At 39.2% G+C, this 20,109-nt stretch overlaps 1 protein-coding gene across 11 annotated transcripts in view; it reads left to right on the top strand.

Moving 5' to 3' along the window:
- The first annotated feature begins 2,685 nt into the window (after positions 1-2,685).
- The window catches only part of TRDMT1 (tRNA aspartic acid methyltransferase 1), a 71,585-nt gene continuing 54,161 nt past the window's right edge, over positions 2,686-20,109 (top strand). For 2 of the 11 annotated variants that reach the window (XM_037983372.2, XM_008002386.3), the window contains exon 1: positions 13,100-13,295. In XM_037983372.2, coding sequence (XP_037839300.2) covers positions 13,232-13,295 — 64 coding nt within the window. In that variant the 5' untranslated portion in view covers positions 13,100-13,231. Of the gene's footprint in view, positions 2,790-13,075; positions 13,296-20,109 lie in introns of those variants that run through there. The other 9 variants (XM_037983376.2, XM_008002389.3, XM_037983378.2 and 6 more) reach the window with 7 other exon arrangements.

Raw genomic sequence — 20,109 nt, 5'->3', positions numbered from 1 at the left:
TATGCTAGTGCTGTGATTGTTATTTTATGTCTGGGTTGAGGAATCCTAAAGGATTGTTGACGTAATGACATCATCCAGGGATTTGGAATAAGAGCATACATCAGCAAGTTTTCTGATTACAAAAAGTAGCTATGTTTACTTTTCTGTCAATTCTCCTTCAGTGGAATGTTTCAATTTTCTCATGAAATGGGGGAGATCATTTTTTGAGAGCTCTGTTTTATTAAAGAAAGCAAGTCTGGTGGCTCATGCCTATAATTTCAGCACTTCAAGAGGCTGAAGTGGGAGGATCACCTGAGCCCAGGAATTCAAGACCAGCCTGGGCAACATAGCGAGAACCCATCTCTATGAAAAATTTTTAAAAGTTAGCTGGGCATGGTGTTGCATGCTGTAGTACCAGCCACTCAGGAGGCTGAGGTGGGAGGATCAGGTAAGCCCTGGAGGACTAGGCTGCAGTAAGCAATAAGCTGTGATCATGCCACTGCACTCCAGTCTGGAAGACGGAGCAAGACCCTGTTTGTTTAAAAAAAAAAAAAAAAAAAAAATGGCCCCGGGCGTGGTGACTCACGCCTGTTATCCCAGCATTTTGGGAGGCCGAGGCGGGCAGATCACGAGGTCAGGAGATTGAGACCATCCTGGCTAACATGGTGAAACCCCGTCTCTACTAAAAATATACAAAAACAAAATTAGCCAGATTAGCCAGAGGTGGTGGCGGGCACCTGTAGTCCCAGCTACTTGGGAGGCTGAGGCAGGAGAATGGCGTGAACCCGGGAGGCAGAGCTTGCAGTGAGCTGAGATCGTGCCACTGCACTCCAGCCTGGGCGACACAGGGAGACTCTGTCTCAAAAAGAAGAAGAAGAAGAAGAAGAAGAAGAAGGAGAAGGAGAAGGAGAAGGAGAAGGAGAAGGGGAAGGGGAAGGGGAAGGGGAAGGGGAAGGGGAAGGGGAAGGGGAGGAAGAAGAAGAAGAAGAAGAGGAAGAAGGAAGAAGAAGAAGAAGAAGAAGAAGAAGAAGAAGAAGAAGAAGAAGAAGAAGAAGAAGAAAGAAGAAGAAGAAGAAGAAGAAGAAGAAGAAGAAGAAGAAGAAGAAGAAGAAGAAGAAGAAGAAGGCGGCAAGTTTGATACTTCGTATCCTTTGACCTGAGAAAACATATTTCACATTTCTTTCATTCTTTCAGGGAAAAAAGTGGGACTCGGGAGTCAGAGTAGCCAAGCAAAATTTCTCAGCTCCTCTGCTTACTAATAATACTACCTTGGAATAGCCTCATTTTCTTGATATGAAAAATGGAGGTGATAATAACAGCTGTATGTGCATGAAATGAGAAATGTATATAAAATACATAATTGATTGTCCTAGAGTAAATAACAAACGTTGATGGTTGGTGATGATATTATTAATCTATGCCATAAAGAGGAGAATAAAGAACCTGTGTCCAAAAACCAAGGGTAGGAAGGAATAAGAAAAGAGAGCAGTTGATAAATGATTATTTTACAAATGAAAATTCATGCAGCTCCTATGACTTTTCCAGTCATTTATTACAACCAAACCATTCTTTGATCACTTCTAATGAGAAAAGGGATCATATTCATTTACAACGCTCACATGTAGTAATTTTCCAAATTTCAATCTTGCCTGGGTGTTAATGTCCTCCCTCCCGTGGCTTGACTGTGCCTTAGGAAAGGGAAGTCCTGGGTTTCTCACTCTCCCTACTTGGGTGCCTCCCTTCCTCCTTCCTCATTTTGCAAACTAAGGTTTCTTGCCACTGCAGGGTTAGAGCTCACAGAGGGAAAGAGGTGCAGGAGATAAGAACACTCTTACTTGACAAGGGCTATTGGTGATCTGGTGTTTACATCTCGAGGTTTGGCATATGCTTAAAGCTGGCCCATTTTCTAGCAGGTGCTTCTTTGGGGTTCTCTGTCTCTCTCTCTTTCTGTCTCTGTCTCTGTCTCTCCCTCTCTTTCTCTTTCTCAAAGCTCCCTGACATGCAGACATGCACTTGTGTTCTGCTTCTCTGTGACTGCTGCCACAGCCCCTAGGAGTCATTCAGTGATACTCCCCTTGTTCCTTTTTGCATGACACCTTTTTTCTTGCGGGTGACCCCTTGAACAGGGCTTAAGACAGCTTGCTTTCTTGTATGGCTCAGATCTATCCAAGGGAATTAATTTGCCTCCCCAAACTCAAAGGTTATAGGGTTACATTTTAAACTCTCTGGGTGGTTCTCTGGATCTCCTTGTCTCAGGCTTGAGGGGAGAAGCAGACAGCCCCTGTAGCATGCTGATAACTTTCTCCAAAGACCTTCTCTTTGTCTTCAAGAATCTTCAACTCTTTTATACCTTCAGCATAAGTATAAGGTTGTAAGCATTATGTAACTATTTCTGTACCCCTTCCTTCAAAAAATTTGCATTATACTGCTGTATAATTTCACTTCGGAATATGTTTCTAGTGTTTGGGTACCTTAGGCAAAATATCCTAATTTTTTTTTTTCCTTTTTCTTTTTGAGAGACAGGTCTCACTAGTCACCCAGGCTGGAGTTCAGTGGTACAATGATAGCTCACTGCAGCCTCAAACTCCTTGGCTCAAATGATCCTCCTGCCTCAGCCTCCTGAGTACCTGGGACTACAGGCACGCATCACCACACCTGGCTAATTAAATTTTTTTGTTTTGTTTAAAGGCTGGTCTTTAACTTCTGGCCTCAAGGGATCCTGCTGTTCTGGCTTCCCCAAACACTGGGATTGTAGACATGAGCTCCCACACTGCAATGGCCAAAATGTGATCTTTCGCACCATATTAAAGGTAAAAGGGGGAATAAATCACTTTGTGGATGCCCTGACTTTACATACCATCAACCTGTAGGAGCTGAGGCAGCCGAGGAGAAGATGCTTTACACATGCAAGGGTTATAATTATGACTTTCATGGTACCTGATCTAATCACCAAATATAGCTTTAAAGGCGAATTATTTTTGAAACGTCCATATTTAGTATTTTCCACCTGGGTAGAATTTTGAAAGAGTGCTTATCTGAGGCCTGACATATTGTTTTGGGAGCTAAAATATGTTTAAAATGTAATGTTCAGAGGAAGTTAACTGTTAACTTTTCTCAGTTGTAAGATGATTCCAGATTCCCATGTATATTAAAATACATCAGTCTTAAGACAAATTAAACAAAATGTATTATGTATTTTGTTTAAATTATTATTTTTTGCACTTCAGGCATAAATATTTTTAAATATGAGAACTCCTACATAAACATATGTGTACAGCTGTGAGCTCATGTCAAAAATGTCTGTGACTGCCTTGTCATAGTTTGGAGATGAACATCTTTATTAAAAGACATTCAACAAACTTAAAAAAAATTCTTTTTAAGGGGGAGGATGGAATCAAAGTTAACAGAAGAAAGTGCATTTAATTTTTGTATATTTTTGTAATTTGTTTTACTGCTGGAAATTAGCACGTATTATTTTTAAAATTCAGAAAAAAAAAGTCAGCATTTAAAAAGGGTATATATCTTTAACGTGTTTAATGAAGTACAGAACTGATAATGATAACATATTAGGTGAAAAAGAGCAAGGTATAAAACATATGCAATAAGATTCTGATCTGGGTAAAATACAATTAGTTCAAAGACTATGGGGGAGAAACCTCAAAATACTAGCTATGGTCGGGCATGGTGGCTCACACCTGTAATCACAGCACTTTGGGAGGCCAAGAAAGGCAGATCAGTTGAAGTCAGGAGTTCAAGGCCAGTGTGGCCAACATGATGAAACCCCGTCCCTAACAAAAATGCAAAAATTAGCCAGGTGTGGTGGTGCATGCCTATAGTCACAGCTACTCAGGAGGCTGAGGCAGGAGAATCACTTGAACCCAGGAGGTGGAGGTTGCAGTGAGCTGAGATCACTGCATGCATATTTTACTATTAGCAAAAAAGAAAAAAAATGGTCAGAAGAGAGACTCTTGCAGTTACAGTGAGCTTTCAGTACTTCAGACTTTTCCAATGTTTGTTTATTAAGTTCCTTTCACTGTCGGTGATAATCAAAAATTTATTTTCCAAATAATAATGCCTCATACTCTAGGGAAATAGTAATATGATAAAACTGCTTTTTGATTTTAAAACTGTGAACTCTACAAAGATATATAAATAATGCTGTTCTTTGCATTCTTTTTTCACCCTATTCTAGGATTTGGTCCTAAAATGAAAGGAGGAAAAAAAAAAAAAAAAAGACATGCAGATTCCTGACATTCTTTCCTAACCAGAAGCCTGTCTAACTCCTAATATGAAATTCTTCCTCAAAATATATACTAACCCCCTTTCATTTTTATTTGATGACTTCCAGCCTATTTTTTCCTCAAAAAGCTAGTGTTATCGTCTAAATTCCCGTCTTTTAAAAATATGGTCATGTGATTTGTAAATAAATCTGTTAACCTGCAGAACGTTAACTTATGTGACTTTGAGCAAATGACGTGAGGTTTTCTACTTTTTATTTGTAAAAAAGTGAATATTAAAAAAGAAAAGCTGATAGGTCTAAAATGGGTTAATAAACATTTTAAACATTTATAAAGTTATTTGAAACATACAAGTCATTGATATTTTTCTATTAGTCAAACATACTTTTTCTGTCTTTTGGAACGTGGTCTATTTTCGTCAGCCAGTATTCTCTGAGTGACTAAACATAGCACCAATCCCATTGGAGGATTTATATATTTTAACTTAGCAGTAATTACCTTAGATGGAAATAAAACATTTTAGTCCTGATCTGCAGGAATAAGTTTAACTCTCTAAAGTAAAGGTTGATAGCCCCTACAATATGCAGCTAGAGGAGAAAGTTTGAAATCTAAAATGTGCTTGTATGTTGTAAACTGCTTACATAAGTGATTTTGAAACTGTTAAGAAACTTTTTAATAATTTTAAATAATACGAAGTTTTTTTTCTTACAGAGTGGATAGATGCAGTCATGGTAGTACTATGAAAGTGTTATTACATTTTAGTTATATTTGTCATTATTAAATCATACGAGAACAATTCTAAGTGATACTGTCGTTTACCTGAACTAGTACGTAAGCAGGGTAAAATTAAAACTCTTTGTCTTTGAATTTTCTCTGGGTTTTAGTTTATCAGTTCTGATGATGTAGCAATGCAGAGAAAAGACTATGAAGGGATGTGTGCCTGTGTGTGTGTGTGTGTGTGTTTTTCGTTTCCTGGTGGGACTGGGTCTGATTTGTGTTCTTTGGTTACCTTGAGCAGTTGTAAATGTTCAGATAAATTACAAGAGAAAAGGAGCAAGGTACTAACAGCTCTCCAAGGTACTAAATTCTGTCTCCTGTATTTTCAACATGGGTCGTGTTTTTCCACCTGAGAAGATTGAAAGCTATAATAGAAAACAATAAGGAAAGACATCTCGCCTTAGTTTTTGCATATTTTAATATACAAATTAATCTCTTGGGCATATACCCTTTATGGAAAGATAGTAGGAAAATAATTCTCTCTATTGTTAGAAGAAATGGGATACATACTATGACAAAGTTGTTCAGAAAGTGAAAGGAAACCAGTATTTATTGTTCTAGGCACATTATTGAGATATATATACACACACACACACAAAATGTGTGTATGTAGACAATGTACATATGTACATTTCAATATATACACAATGTATATATGTGTATATATGTATATGTCAGTATATATTTACACAGATATATACACAAATGATACATATGTATATGATATATATGCATATATGCCATATATACATTGTGTATATATTGAAATGTACATATATACATTGTCTATATATACACATTGTATACGTAGATAGGTACACATATAAATGATATATATAGAAATGTACACATATAATTGATATGTGTACAATTATATCATATACACGATATATGTATATACACATACACACACACAGTTACCTTGTTATCAAATATGTGAAGAAAGGGAGTATTTGAGGCAGGATCCATGGTAATCCATCTAGTTCTAAGGACCATGGTCTTTGTACTGTATTAAGCTGTCTTTTCAGGAGCGATTGGGCAGGGGATCTGTTGTAAATGTTAGTTTGTGAGACAGTCTCTATTTTGTGCAGCTATGTTAACATTTTTGTCTGGCTTTTATAACATGCCTTGTCATATCAGATCAAGTTTTCTTCATAGATCTCTGCAGTTGCCCTCAGTCCTCAGGACAGCCTGTTCTCAGGAAGTGACATATTGTGGCTCCTGGGATTGCTTTGGTTTAGATCCCTGGCCTTGCCTCTGGGTGTTGGGGGGCAGCAGGCAGGACCAACTGAGCCTACTTAGTATCTTTTATACTAAGTTATAGTGTAGCTCTTGCTCTACCTCTCTGTCTTTGCTGCCCATTCCAGAGGAGATTTTGTTTGAACAAAAGGCTTTATCTCTAAAAATAGTTTGAAAAACAGTGTATCAAATAGTCCTTAAGATACTTTCTAGTTCCAACTTTCTGTGCAGTTAAGAGAGCAGTTTTAAAGAATGGATCCCACTATATTTACTTTGAAACATCATCTTTTAAATTTGCTGTAAAATATTTTTAAATTGGGAATTTCAGAAAGAGCCTCCAGGAGGAAAATCCATGTTAAAAATCTATGAGTACTTTGAAATGGCAAAGTATGAGGCAAACTGCAAGGTTTCTATTTTATTCGGCAGAAAATGTATAATTAAATTTCTTCATGATCCTAATTTTTAAAAACATGTTTTCTTTTTATTTCTTCTGAGGTAAGTGTAAGATAACATTATTCACAGTCAGAAGTCACTAGAATATATTTTATAACAGAAAAGTACCACTTCTGATTGGGCGCGGTGGCTCATGCCTGTAACCCAGCACTTTGGGAGGCCATGGTGAGTGGGTCACTTGAGGTCAGGAGTTTGAGACCAGCCTGGCCAACATGGGTGAAACCCCGTCTCTGCTAAAAATATAAAGGCCGAGCGTGGTGGTGCACACCTGTAATCCCAGCTACTCGGGAGGCTGAGGCAGGAGAATCACTTGAACCTGGAAGGTGGAGCTTGCAGGGCACCATTGCACTCTAGGCTGGGTGACAGAGTGAGACTCTGTCTCAAAAAAAAAAAAAAAAGTACTGCTCCTTAAAGACATCATGAAGTTCATTTTCCATCTGTTCTTTTTCTCTTGAAAGTTTATCACATCCACTGACAGAACACATCTGCTGTTCCCGTTTCTTTTCCTCCATGACAGTTTATCAGTAAGGCGATTGGATAATAGAGAAAGAGAAAGAATGTTTAGCTGCAAGGTTTGCTTTGAGTTCATTTTGCTCCATATTTGGGGGGGACATTTCTTTAAAATTGGTGCTCAGTATGCAATAATTGATGCACACATTCCAACACTGGTCATTTATTAACGGGCTATTAATAAAGGCTGTAACTAATAGGCACTATCACTGCAGAGCAGCTTTGCCCGATATAACTTTCTATGATGATGGAAATATTCTACATCTGTGCTGACCAATACGGAGCACTTGGTATGTGCCTAGTATAATTAACTCAATTTTAACGTTAATTAAATTACTTTAAACAATTTACCAAATGTGGCTACTGGTTATCCTCTTGGATAGTGAGAATCAATTAAATTAGAAAAAATGCCCTATGCTTAGGAAATGAAAGTATTCAATTGCATTTTTTACTATGGGCCATTTTATGGTCTGAAATAGATTACAAAGTTATACACTTTGCAAGGTTTTTGTTTGTTTGTTTGCTCGTTTGTGTTTTGAGATGGAGTCTCGCTCTGTCACCCAGGCCTCCCAAAGTGCTGGGATTACAGGCATGATCCACCGCTCCAGCTGCTATTTAAATTTTTTTTAATTGCAAATCTCCTCAGTGCCTAGTGTATGAAAGAGTCAACACACGACTCACTGCTATTAATACGTCCCCCTCCCCTCCACCCCGGATCTCCCCAATTGATGCATCCTGGTTAAGGTCACTGGAAAAATTTTCCCTGAAGATTGTCAGAGCTGTAGCTCTAGCCTTCACAGCTATCCTGGTTCTTCTGGGAGTTAAGAGTTAAGCGGTGTCTAGTTTACTATGAATTCTACTGTCTATTCTCTGACTTCCTTATTTCCATGCTCAGCACCTCCTCAGTCAGGGCTGAGGCAGCTTCCAAACTTTCAGTCTTTACTCCACGATAGTCTAAGCGGAGGACCCCTGAACACTCCTAAAGGGTCCAATGCTGCCCTAGAGTCCTTAAATGTCTGTAGCCATCTGGTACGCTCTACCATATGCTGATCTGACTACGCTCAGTTTGTTTCATGCAGTATTGGCTCCTAAAATGGGTATCGCCAAGCTAGACTGTGACCGATGCGCAGGATCTGAATCATGCCATGTGATAGTTCATAGCTGACGGGACTGAGAATGCATCACTTAAGAGGATGTCATTGTATAGACACTCTTTATTTAACATATATTTATTTGTGTTGTGCTAGGCACTGGGCTAAGTGCTTTTAATCTTTATAGCAATTGCATGTCCTATTGTTTATACATTTTAGAGGTGCACTTGGGCTCAAAAGGATGTAGTGACTTTCTCCACGTCACTAGCTAGGCAGCAGCAGCAGCAGCAGCAGCAGTGTGCTTCCTGTCTACACTGTGGCTCTCAAGCTTGCATTCTTAACCACAAAGCAAATCATTATAGAAGAGGAAAAAATCTTTTTTTTTCTTTTTCTTTTGAGATGAAGTTTCACTCTTGTTGCCCAGGTTGGAGTGCAAGGGTACAATTTTGGCTCACGGCAACCTCTGCCTCCCGGGGTCAGCGATTCTCCTGCCTCAGCCTCCTGAGTAGTGGGGATTACAGGCATGCACCACCATGCGCAGCTAATTTTTGTATTTTTAGTAGAGATGGGGTTTCACCATGTTGGTTAGGCTGGTCTCGAACTCCTGATGTCAGGTGATCCACCTGCCTTGGCCTCCCAAAGTGCGGGGATTACAGGTGTGAGCCACCTTGCCCAGTCCACAACCGACTAATTTTTGTATTTTTAGTAGAGATGGGTTTCGCCATGTTGGCCAAGCTGGTCTTGAACTCCCGACCTCACGTGATCCACCCGCCTCTGCCTCCCAAAGTGCTGGGATTACAGACATGAGCCACAGTGCCCAGGCAGAATAGGAAGAATTCTTTAAAATCAGTGCAGAGGGCAAATCTAAAATAAACTGGAATTTAGGAGACTATAAGGAAGAATTTTCTAATAATTCCAGCTGTTCACCATGAAACATTTCATTAGCAGTTTGCAAGCTAAGGCTTATTGCCCACGGATCAGGAAAATAGTAGAAGGCATTCTTAAATAAGTGGGAGCTCAGAAGTGGTAAATACGCTCTGTGGGCCTTTCCAGTTCAAATTTGTAAAATGTACTCTCTTGAGGACATTTCTTATTGTCATTTTCTTCTCGTATGACTTTTTCATTTTCCATGCAATTCATAAAGACCATTATTTTTCGGTGTAAAACCAGAATGCAACTTATTCATGACTGACATTGGCATAAGCAGGGTGCTTCAGCCTGTAAGTGAGCCTGTGTAGGAATCTGCATCATATTTCACTGAGAAATAGAGTGGCCTGGATCATGGAAATTCAAAGATGATTGGAAAAAGCATTTTCAGCACTTGGAAAACTTTATTCCATTTTATTAGATATTAATGATCAGTGAAAGAACGCATAGGGGAAGAAGATAAAAATGTCATTAGATTCCAAGCCCAGTGTCTTTAATAATTGAGCGTGTGCTATTACTCTTTTAATCAACCCTTAGTATTGTGATGTGCCCCTTAATTATTTCTGATATGTTTTATATATGCCTTTATTTTCCAGGTGTTAATTAGTTTTTTTTTAAAGAAATGCATTTTCTGCTTTTAGAGAAAATGTACTAAATATACTAACATTCAAGTTTTGATATTTGTTTGCTTTTTAAAAAGTATGTCTAGTTTCTGTAATTAAAATATAAATAGTATTGTACATATCATTGAGGATGACTTCATGGGAAACTATGGGGCTAGAGAGCTTTTCTTCTCTTTTATGAGCCTTCAGGATTTGCTTTGGGAAAAAGTAATCAATATATACTTTCATTCTGCTCACCCCACTTTTCTCCTCGACTACTCCCTATTGTACCACTTCCACCAGCCCTCCCGCTCTTCCACCAAATCACGTAATTTGTGCCAGTGATTGGAAGACATTTGCATACATAATCCCAGGGGGCCTACTATCTACAGATGCTTCCATGGAGATAGTTGTAGATTATGATTATGGAGAGAGTTTTCATTCTTGAAATAATTATCATATAAGATAAGCTTTAGAGAGGAAATAATACATAAAGACGTGGCACATATAAGGTGAAAACTGGGCTAGAAGAACTGGAAGGACTGAATGACAGGTATAAGGGTGATCTGTATTTCAGAAGACGAGGGAGACTGAGGAGTCGTAATGTGTCAGGATATTTTAGGCTGGGAGTCCAGAAGGAAGGTTCCACTTGAAGTATAGATCTTGAAGAAGTCTAGGAGATTTCTAGAGAAGGGAAAGAATACAAGCAGAGAAGTGAAGTGAAGGGTATGTTTGGGGAACACCAAGCAGTTTCATTTATAGCAGAGTTCAAGAAGAGAAAAAAGGAAGAAAAGTAAGTTCAGGGCTACACTGCGAAGATCCTTAAGTATCGGAGTAAACAGTTTGTAATCAGCCTGTGTGGGGAAGGGGTTTGAGGCTCCTTCCTCTGAGGAGGTTGGTATTTTTCATTAACTCTGCCACGTTTCTGTACTGTCTCTCCCCTACAGGTAAGGTCTTTTGTCACATTTAGTTTGATTTAGAGCATGAATGCTGAAAATTCCAGATTTGTTTAATATATTGGTTTTTGGCTATATATAAGTCACTATGACTATATAGCTCCCTTTACATTTTATGTACTGATATTTATTTCTGGTACTATATGTAATCAATATTAGAAAAGGTGGCTTCGTGCATTATACATATGTCAGTGTGTATATGATTTCTATAAGTTGAGTTAGTTTAAGAGTACATTTGCTTAAAGCAGGTAACAAGTCTTCTTTCTACATTTTTCAAATTGAATAAATAATTAACAGGTTGCCAAATCAGGTCTCATTTTTTTCAAATTTGAATTCAGCCATGAATGCATTTCTTGGAACGAAAACACCCTCAGCAATCCATCTCTTTCTGTTCCCTTCTCCTTTATCTTAAAAATGAGGAAACCAGGGTCATCTCAAAGTGACACAATCAGTTAACTGGCAATGCCAGGGCTAAAGCTGAGTTATCTGGTATCTTTCTACCATACCCCTCTTGTTATCTGAAAGTGACTAACAAAAAGTAAAGCACATGGCCAACGCACATTTACAATTAAAATAGTTAATTTCATAGACAACATCAAAATGAACCAGTGAATTCTATAATTCGGATGCAGTGGTTATACTTTTATTTGTTAACAGCATCACATTAGCAGACATGCAACATTTCTAACATATCAGTTATTGTTATTACAAGTGGTACCCCCCAAGTTCCCCCTAACGAAAACCTGTGGCAGTGTCGGGAACAAACTGAAGAATACTTCACAACGGGAACATTTTCTATCCTCCATATGGGTACATTATTTTCATTTATAATTGACTGTAAGCACCCCCCCAAATTTCTAAGCTCCCCCCAACTGACTGAGTGAACGCCTCCACCAGGCGGATTCCAAAGAATCCTGAAAAACTAGTTCAGGCCATGATGGGAAGGGGAAGCATGACATACCTCATTATACTCTCCTCTCTTTGGAGTTCAGGCACAACTGATCAGCATTAATATTAAAACAAGAGACCTTCATACTGACAAAACAGACTCTTCTTAGCAATAAGATACCAAAATTCCAACCTGACTCTAGTAAAGCACCACATGAAAGATAGCAGGCCCTAAATCAAAGCATTTTGCCCTAAAATAAATTTATTTGACATATTTTGAAATGGCCCTGCACAGCCATCTCTTGTGGGGAAAATCTACATTCTATAGAGACTCCCTTTCCCTTTCCAGGTCTTTTCCTGATCCAAGAGAGATTTAACTTAGAGTCTGGCATCTTTTTACATGTGATAAGAGGTGTTTGCCAATTATTCTTTCTGAAGCCTGTTACCTATGAGACTTCATCTACATAATAAGAATCTTAGTCTCCATCTTATCTCAACCCAGACACATTCCTTTCTGTTGATTCCAGGTCTTTAGGTCACAACTTAACTCTTTCAATCAATCGCCAGTCAGAAAATCTTTGAATCCACCTGTGACCTGGAATCCTTCCCCTTTTTGAGTTGTCCCATCTTTATGGACCAAACTAAGTACACCTTGCATATACTGATTAACGTCCTTATGTCTCCCTAAAACCACATAAACCCAAGCTGAAGCCCAACCACCTTGGGCACATGTTCTCAGGACCCCCTGGGGTTGTGTCATGGGTCACCGTCCTCAACTTGGGCTCAGAATAAACCTCTTCAAACATTTTACGGAGTTTGTCATTTTTCATCAACATGAGCCTTTAACAATTGGTTACTGGACCATCCTGAGGAATCAAGGCCCTAGCACTTAAAGACCCATGAATAATCCTACATGATATTCACTGTGTATTCTATGTAGGTGTAATTTCCAAGCTAAAACATAATTAACCCCACTAAAAGACACAACAAACATGCTCTGTATTACTGGCACGCACACAGGTTTTTCTCTGCTGCTAGTGGACCTGTGTCCTTACTTGTAATTCTGGAACCTTCTCTAGGAGACAGGCTGGTCTGATTTATCTCTATCGACCCAGGGCAGGCAGGACCCAAGGCACACTGTGGAAAGAATGTTTGAATGTTCAGGCTTCTAAGTGACAGAAAAGCAGCTTGCCTGAAAAATGATTTTTTTCTGGCTTCTAACCAGTGTTAATTCACTTAGAAACCAAGGCAGTTTTCTCCCCTTTACTGAACTCTGGATTTCTTTTCCACTCAAGGCCCCTGACACCAAAGAAGGAAATGGAGCGTAAATCAGGCTACAGAGTGGCTGCCATTCATTCGGGAAGCCTTATTGTTTTCCGTTCTTTGTTCCCCTCTCGACCCCTGCCAACCCCCAGGCCGCGCGGCCCTCTCAAGCCCTCAGCCTGGAGCAGCAGGAAAAAGGGGAACTGAAACGCTGCGGAACCAGAGGCTGAGGGAGCGGCGCGATGGAGGAAAGAGGAGCGACGGACCGGCAGGCCTAGCTCCGGGGCTGCAGCGGCTGAGGCCAGGGGATGGAGACCCTGCGGGTGCTGGAGCTGTACAGCGGCGTGGGCGGCATGCACCACGCGCTGAGAGGTGAGAGCCCATCGAGCACCCCTCTCTATATTCGCTCACTGGGGCTGGTCGGAGCACCGGCGCCGGGAAGGGGCGGAGCGGCGAGACGCTAGGGGCTGACGCTGTGGGGCTGACACTGTGGGGCGGACACTGTGGGGCGGCCTTCGGTTGTCTTGGAAACTGCTCCTGCGCGCCGCCCTGTCCACCCCTCCAGACGCTGACTCCCTTCTGGCGCCGAGTCTGGTCCGAGGGGCCGCACACGGCGCCTCCAAGGGCTCATTTGGGAGTTGGGATTCGCAAGGCAGTAAATCAAACTCAAAGGGTATCAAAGGGGCGAGCTCCCCGCCTGGTGCCAAGCCCCCATTCTAAGTGTGCAGCCACCGAGAAGCATGGAGACTCGGTCCTTCATCCTGGGGGACTTCCCAGCTGGGAGGGAGGGAGGGAGCTAGCAGGGGCTCCCCTGGTGAGAGATGGATCTTGGAAGGGGTAATAGCTACAATTAAAGGTAGAAGTTTGCGAATGCTAAATAGGACGGTAGAGGAAGCTTGGAGAACTTGGAAGTCTGATTGTTGGAAAGAAATGTGTCTTCTATAGTTCTGCCTTTAGATGCCAAAGAACTGAGTTCCAGCCTGGTGGCAGTGTGACGTTGGGCTAGTTCGTGAACTGTGATGAACCTGTTTCCTGGTTTTAAAAGAGAATGATGATTATAAGGATTAAAGTCTGTCAAGTGCTTGTTAGTGCCTGATACATTGTAGCCACTCCAAATATTATACATTGTTATCACTATTACTTTAAAACGACATCACGAGATATTATCAAGCAAACTATTACTTTTTATGCACGTCTTTGATTTTGAGGTTTTTGATTTCTTTCGTGCTGAGTTGGAACTGAAAGGTTTACTTTTGGTGATAGTCCCTCAAAATTATTTATTGAGCTCCTATTCTGTGCCAGATTTTGTGCTAATTGCTGGGGATATAGAGTGACAAACAGGCTTTGAAGGTGCATGTTTATTCTTAAATTACTAAGACAACCACCAAACTGAAGCTCCCCTGCTTCCTTATTTAGAACCAAGGCTAACAAGAGACTAACTGTAAGATACAGACAATATTTAATGGGTTTAGCATATAACTTTTTTGAGCAGATTTATTGAGTTTCAATTCTAGACTAGGTTAATGATCAAGTTTTTAGTACTTATATGCTGGCTATCTTTATTTCTCATATTAAAACTTAACAGCATCGAAACAAAGCTCTAGTACTATTTACTTTTTGTTAATTGTCTAAAGTGATATACTGTCCGCGTTTTCCCACGTCTTCAAACTGCTTAATGAATTGCTTAGTACTTTATCCTAAGCTGTAATTCAACCACTCCTTAAGTGTGGAATATTTAGATAATTCTTCAAGTTTTTGCAAGTACAATGTGCTACAGTTACATTCTTGAGTATAATGCCAATTTTCTCTTTAAGCATGTTTCCTAACTGTTGGAATGAATTAATTCAACAGTAAGACTTAACTGTGTGCTAGTTACTAAGTGAAAAACTATGAGAATTTTTCAGGCTTTTGAGAGAGAGGATAGGAAATTGCTTTTCAGAGATTTTGTATTATCAATTTTTAATCCTTGCTAATTTGTTAGGGGAAATTGTGTAATTTTAAGTTACTGTTTGGAGATTAATGAAAGAGTAAAATATCTTCTGTCCTATTAGCCAGTGCAACATGAATTTGTACACATTTTTCGATTGCCAGTGCTACTGTTGTGAATCTAAGCTATTATGTTCTCTAATTTAAATTATTAACCTAGCTTCCCAGCTTCTCTCCTTACTTCCATTCTGTTTCCCTAATCCATCTGTTTTCCTTCTAGCAGGCAGAATGATCATTGCAGAGTAAACCAGATCATTTTACTTCGCTGCTTAAATGGTTCCCTTTGAGGTTGGAATCACAGTCCCATCTTCTTAACAGGCTTGTGAGTTCTGGCTTCTGTATCCTCTTCAATTTTATCCGCCACTCCCCCTCAGCATCCCGCTTCACCGTCAACATGCAAAGCTGAAATTCTAATTAAACTATTCCCTGAATTCTTTCCTCAGCCTCTCTTGTCGAGGCTCATTGGTTTTCTTTCTCTCTGCTCCTCAAACCCTCAAAGTTCTTCAAAGTTCTGGCCTTTGCTTTTGCTGTTGCCTCATCCAGAGTGCTCCCTAACCTCAGACTTTTTCACTCCAGCTTCATTTCACATTTCATGTCTTAGTTCGTGTGTTGGCCTTCCCTGGCCCACCCTGTGATCCAAAGCAACTTTCCTAGCTCCCTGTACCTCTCTGCTCTCATCTTTTGGGTGGAAGTCTGCATATTAGGGATAGACTCTTAATCATATTGATACACATATTTTTCCACACTCGTTTGCCTTCCAGTGTTCACTTATTTGGTGTACTAAAGTTTAAAATTTACCTGTAATAAAATGCATTGTTCCTTTCCAGGTGGTTTTTAATATAATAATAAAGACCAATAACAGCAGCTAACTCTACTGTTTATTAGGGATCTTTTAAATTCAGGTCCTTTTTAAAGTATGTAATAAACTAATTAGTGGTAGAACCTATATTCTAACCTAGGTCTACCTACCTGACCTTTTGATCATGCTATGTTGCCATTGTTCTGGTTAGATCTACTAACTTCCTTGGATCTATACGTTACATAGTATAACAAGCAGCACAAAAGGAATAATATTGAACTTCAGTTTTGACTGATTTCTAGGTAAGGTTCATAACGGAATTTTTTTTATTGTGGTAAAACACAACATGGAATGTATCATTTAAACTATTTTTAAGTGTATAGTTCAATGGCATTAAGTACATTCACAGTGTTGTCCTACCATCACCCTTGTTCGTTTCTAAAGCGTTTTAATCATCTCAAACAGAGCTCTGTACCTATTAAACAAAAACTCCGAATTCCCTTTCCCTCAAGTCCCTGGTAACCTTGATTCTACTTTGTCTTTATGAACTTGTCTGCTTTGTGTACCACACATAAGTAGAATAATACAACATTTGTCCTTTTGTGTCTGGCTTATTTCACTTAGAATAATGCTTTCAAGATTCATTTATTTTGTAGCCTGTATCAATATCTCAATTGTTTTTGTGGTTGAGTAATATTCCATTGTATATCTGTACAATTTGGTGTATGCATTCATCTGTTCATAGACACTTGAGTTGTATCAGTTACCTGTTGACCATTGTGAATAGTGCTGCTTTGGATATTGGTATATAAGTATTGTCTGAGTCCTTACTTTTTAAGTTTTGGGGTATAGACCTAGCAGTGGAATAGCTGGATCATATGATAATTCTGTTTAACTCTTGAGGAACCACCAGACTGTTTTCCACGGAAGCGGCACAATTTCCCATTCAATTTCCCATTGCATGAGCACTCTGTTGCCTCATCTGCATATTCTCCACTTGTTATTCCATTTTAAAAAAATCATAGCCGTTCTGATGGATATGAAATCATATCCCATTGTGGTTTTGATTTGCATTTTCTTAATAACTAAAGATGTTGAACATCTTTTCTTTTTCTTTCTTTTCCTTTTTTTTTTGAGATGTAGTTTCACTCTTCTTGCCTAGGCTGGAGTGCAATGGCGTGATCTTGGTTCACTGCAACCTCTGCGTTCCGGGTTCAAGCGATTCTCTTGCCTCAGTCTCCCGAGCAGCTGAGATTACAGGTCCCTGCCACTATGCCCGGCTAATTTTTTGTATTTTTAGTAGAGATGGGGTTTCACCATGTTGGCCAGGCTGGTCTCAAACTCCTGACCTCAGGTGATCCGCCCACCTTGGCCTCCCAAAGTGCTGGGATTACAGGTGTGAAACACTGTGCCCGGTTGTTGAGCATCTTTTCATGTGCCTGTTAGTCATTTGTATTCTTCAATACAGAGAAGTGCCTTTTCAAATCCTTTGCCCATTTTGGAATTTTCTTTTTGTTGTTGTTGTTGAATTGTAGGCTTTATATATTCTGGATCTTAATGTCTTATTAGATATATGATTTGCAAATATTTTTCCCTACATTACTGACTTTTAAGTTATAAAAAGTATATTCAATTTCTTTAGCAACATGATAGATTTGCCTCAAACCCAGTGAACATTTAAAAAATATGTCAATAAAAGTTTTTCATCCTTATCAGCATATCCAATATGCTGTTGCATTTTTACAGTCACTACATAGATACTTCTGTATTTTCTAAATTTCGTTTAACTTTATTTTGTATCTATATGCCCATGTGTTAACATGGCTTAAATGTAACATCCTTTGCTGTTCCTGTACAGCCTCTAGCACAGTACCACACTCTTTGTAGATTACTATTGAGGTTACTATTGAATTGATAATCATTCTGCTATCGTTTTATCAAATGATGAAGGTTTATTTAGCCCAGATTCTTTTTTTGTATTATATGTAATTCTTAGTTGCAACCCACAGAATCCACTGTAGCCAGCATAATCAGGAAAAAAAAAATTTGGAAACTCACAGAATCTCCAGGACACCAGCAAACAGGTTAGGTGAACAGAAGCACTGCCCATGCTATACTGTGGGTATTTCCACAGTGAAGCTGTATCCCAACATCACAGCTTACACCAACGGTACTGGGGTCTGGAAGCCAAAAGTGCCGTCATTTTTCCCGAGAGGTGGGTACCTCTTACCACTTCCCTTGCCAGAAAGATGGGTTTCCTCATTTGTTTAAGTCCTTACATTGCTACCTCTGAATTGAAGTCTCTCCTCACATTGCTGACTCTAAACTGAGGTCTTATCATATAGATGCATGTGGTTGATAGGCACTACATCCCACTGTCAGACAAGGGAAGCTGAGAAGTCGAGTTCTGGCTTCTATTTGGGGAAGGAAAGATCCATATTGTGGCAAATTTTCAAACACAGGAAACATAGGCAAAGATTCTAGATGACCACAGCATAACAATGTCTATTACATTTTTAAATATGTATTTGACCTATTCAGAAACTACTTATGCACACTTTGATATTTATGTCTGCACAGTCTACAAAGTTTTGGCTAATGAGAATCTTCCAAGTGAAAATAGCTTCTTTCAGAAAGCAGTGGAAGAAGTAGTGTCATGGGTTGTATATCAGTGGAGCCTGCAAGGTCACCTGCAAATAAAATTCTGTATTTTTCTCATTTTAAAATGTAGTAACAGGAGAAGAGTAAAATGTGGTTTAAGGTGGCAAATGAAGGAAAGCTCTAGTTGGATGACTGTTTTCTATATAGTCAAATATTGGAGTCAGCCTTTAAAGCAAAAAGGCCTGTCTGCCAAAGAGCTTCTAAAGCTCTTCCAAGGAGTTGGCTTTGAGTTTTACCCCGTAATACTTCATTGTGTTTAGTAAGAATTACTTAGCCATAATATTTTCTTTTAAAATGCTAAGCCTCTCATTTGTCACGTATTAATTATTCATTTTCTGAATCTCTTTTGTCTTTGTTCCTCCATGACTTATATGCCAACTTGGGAGTCTACCAAACTAGTTTGTAACTGGGTGTGTTTGTAACTGAATCAGGCAACTACATTATGATGAATTGTATTTGTATGTAGATATGAATGTCACCTAAGGATATTTTTATAGCATCAGTTGTTAGGGGCTGGAATATAAACCGCTTACTTTTTTTTTCATTTATACATACCTGTCTTTGGGATTATAAAATTTTCCTTTTTATGCCTATTTCCTCATAGTTACTCTTATATAGCATGTCAGATTTAAAGTGAAGCAATGTAAAAAGTTATCCCATTAAAATATATTTATCATTTCTTCTCTGGTACCTGTGGAAGTTAATAAACTTGAAATACAAAAAAGAAATATGTAAGGTGAATTTTAAATATTCAGTAAAAGAGAACCTTAACTTCCCATTAGACAATTGAATTACTTAATCTTTTCTTGTGCTGAATAATATGTGCTTACTTCACTTCAAAGTATTTTTTGGGGTTGGGGGTAAATTTGTTTTTTTCTTTTTCAACTTCTAGATTCAAGGGGTACATGTTCAGGTTTGTTACTTAGGTGTATTGTGTGATGCTGAGATATGCGGTATGAATGATCCCATCACCCAGGCACTGAGCATAGTACCCACAGTTAGTTTTTCAACCTTTGCTGCTCCCCTTCTCCCTCTTGTAGTCCCCAGTGTCTATTGTTGCCACCTTTTTGTCCATGAGTATCCAATGTTTAACTCCCACTTATTAGTGAGAACATGAGGTATTCAGTTTTCTGTTCCTGTGTTAATTCACTAAGGACAATGGCCTCCAGATGCATCCATGTTGCTGCAAAGGGCATGATTTCGTTCTTTTTATGGCTGCATAATATTCCAATGATGTATATATGCCACATTTTCTTTATTCAGTCCACCATTGATGGGCACCTCTTTGCTATTGTGACTAGTGCTGTGGTGAACATGCGAGTATATGTGTCTTTTTGGTAGGATGATTTGCTTTCTTTTGCATGTATACTCAGTAATGAGATTGCTGGGTCGAATGGTAATTTTGTTTTAAGTTCTTTGAGAAATTTCCAAGCTGCTTTCCACTGTGGCTGAATAAATTTACATTCCCATCAATAGTGCATAAGTGCTCCCTTTTCTCTGCAGCCTTGCCAGCATCTGTGGTTTTTTGACTTTTTTTTTTTTTTTTTTTTTTTTTTGAGTTGGATTCTTGCTTTGTTGCCCAGGCTGGAGTGCAATGGCACGATCTTAGCTCACTGCAACCTTTGCCTCCCGGGTTCAAGCAATTCTCCTGCCTCAGACTCCCGAGTAGCCGGGATTACAGGTGCCCACCACCACGCTTGGCTAATTTTTGTATTTTTAGTAGAGACAGGGTTTCACCAT

Source organism: Chlorocebus sabaeus, chromosome 9 (assembly GCF_047675955.1).
Source record: "Chlorocebus sabaeus isolate Y175 chromosome 9, mChlSab1.0.hap1, whole genome shotgun sequence".
Taxonomy (NCBI): domain Eukaryota; kingdom Metazoa; phylum Chordata; class Mammalia; order Primates; family Cercopithecidae; genus Chlorocebus; species Chlorocebus sabaeus.
Note: the sequence above shows the minus strand (reverse complement) of the source record. Positions and strands in the feature narration are given on the sequence as shown.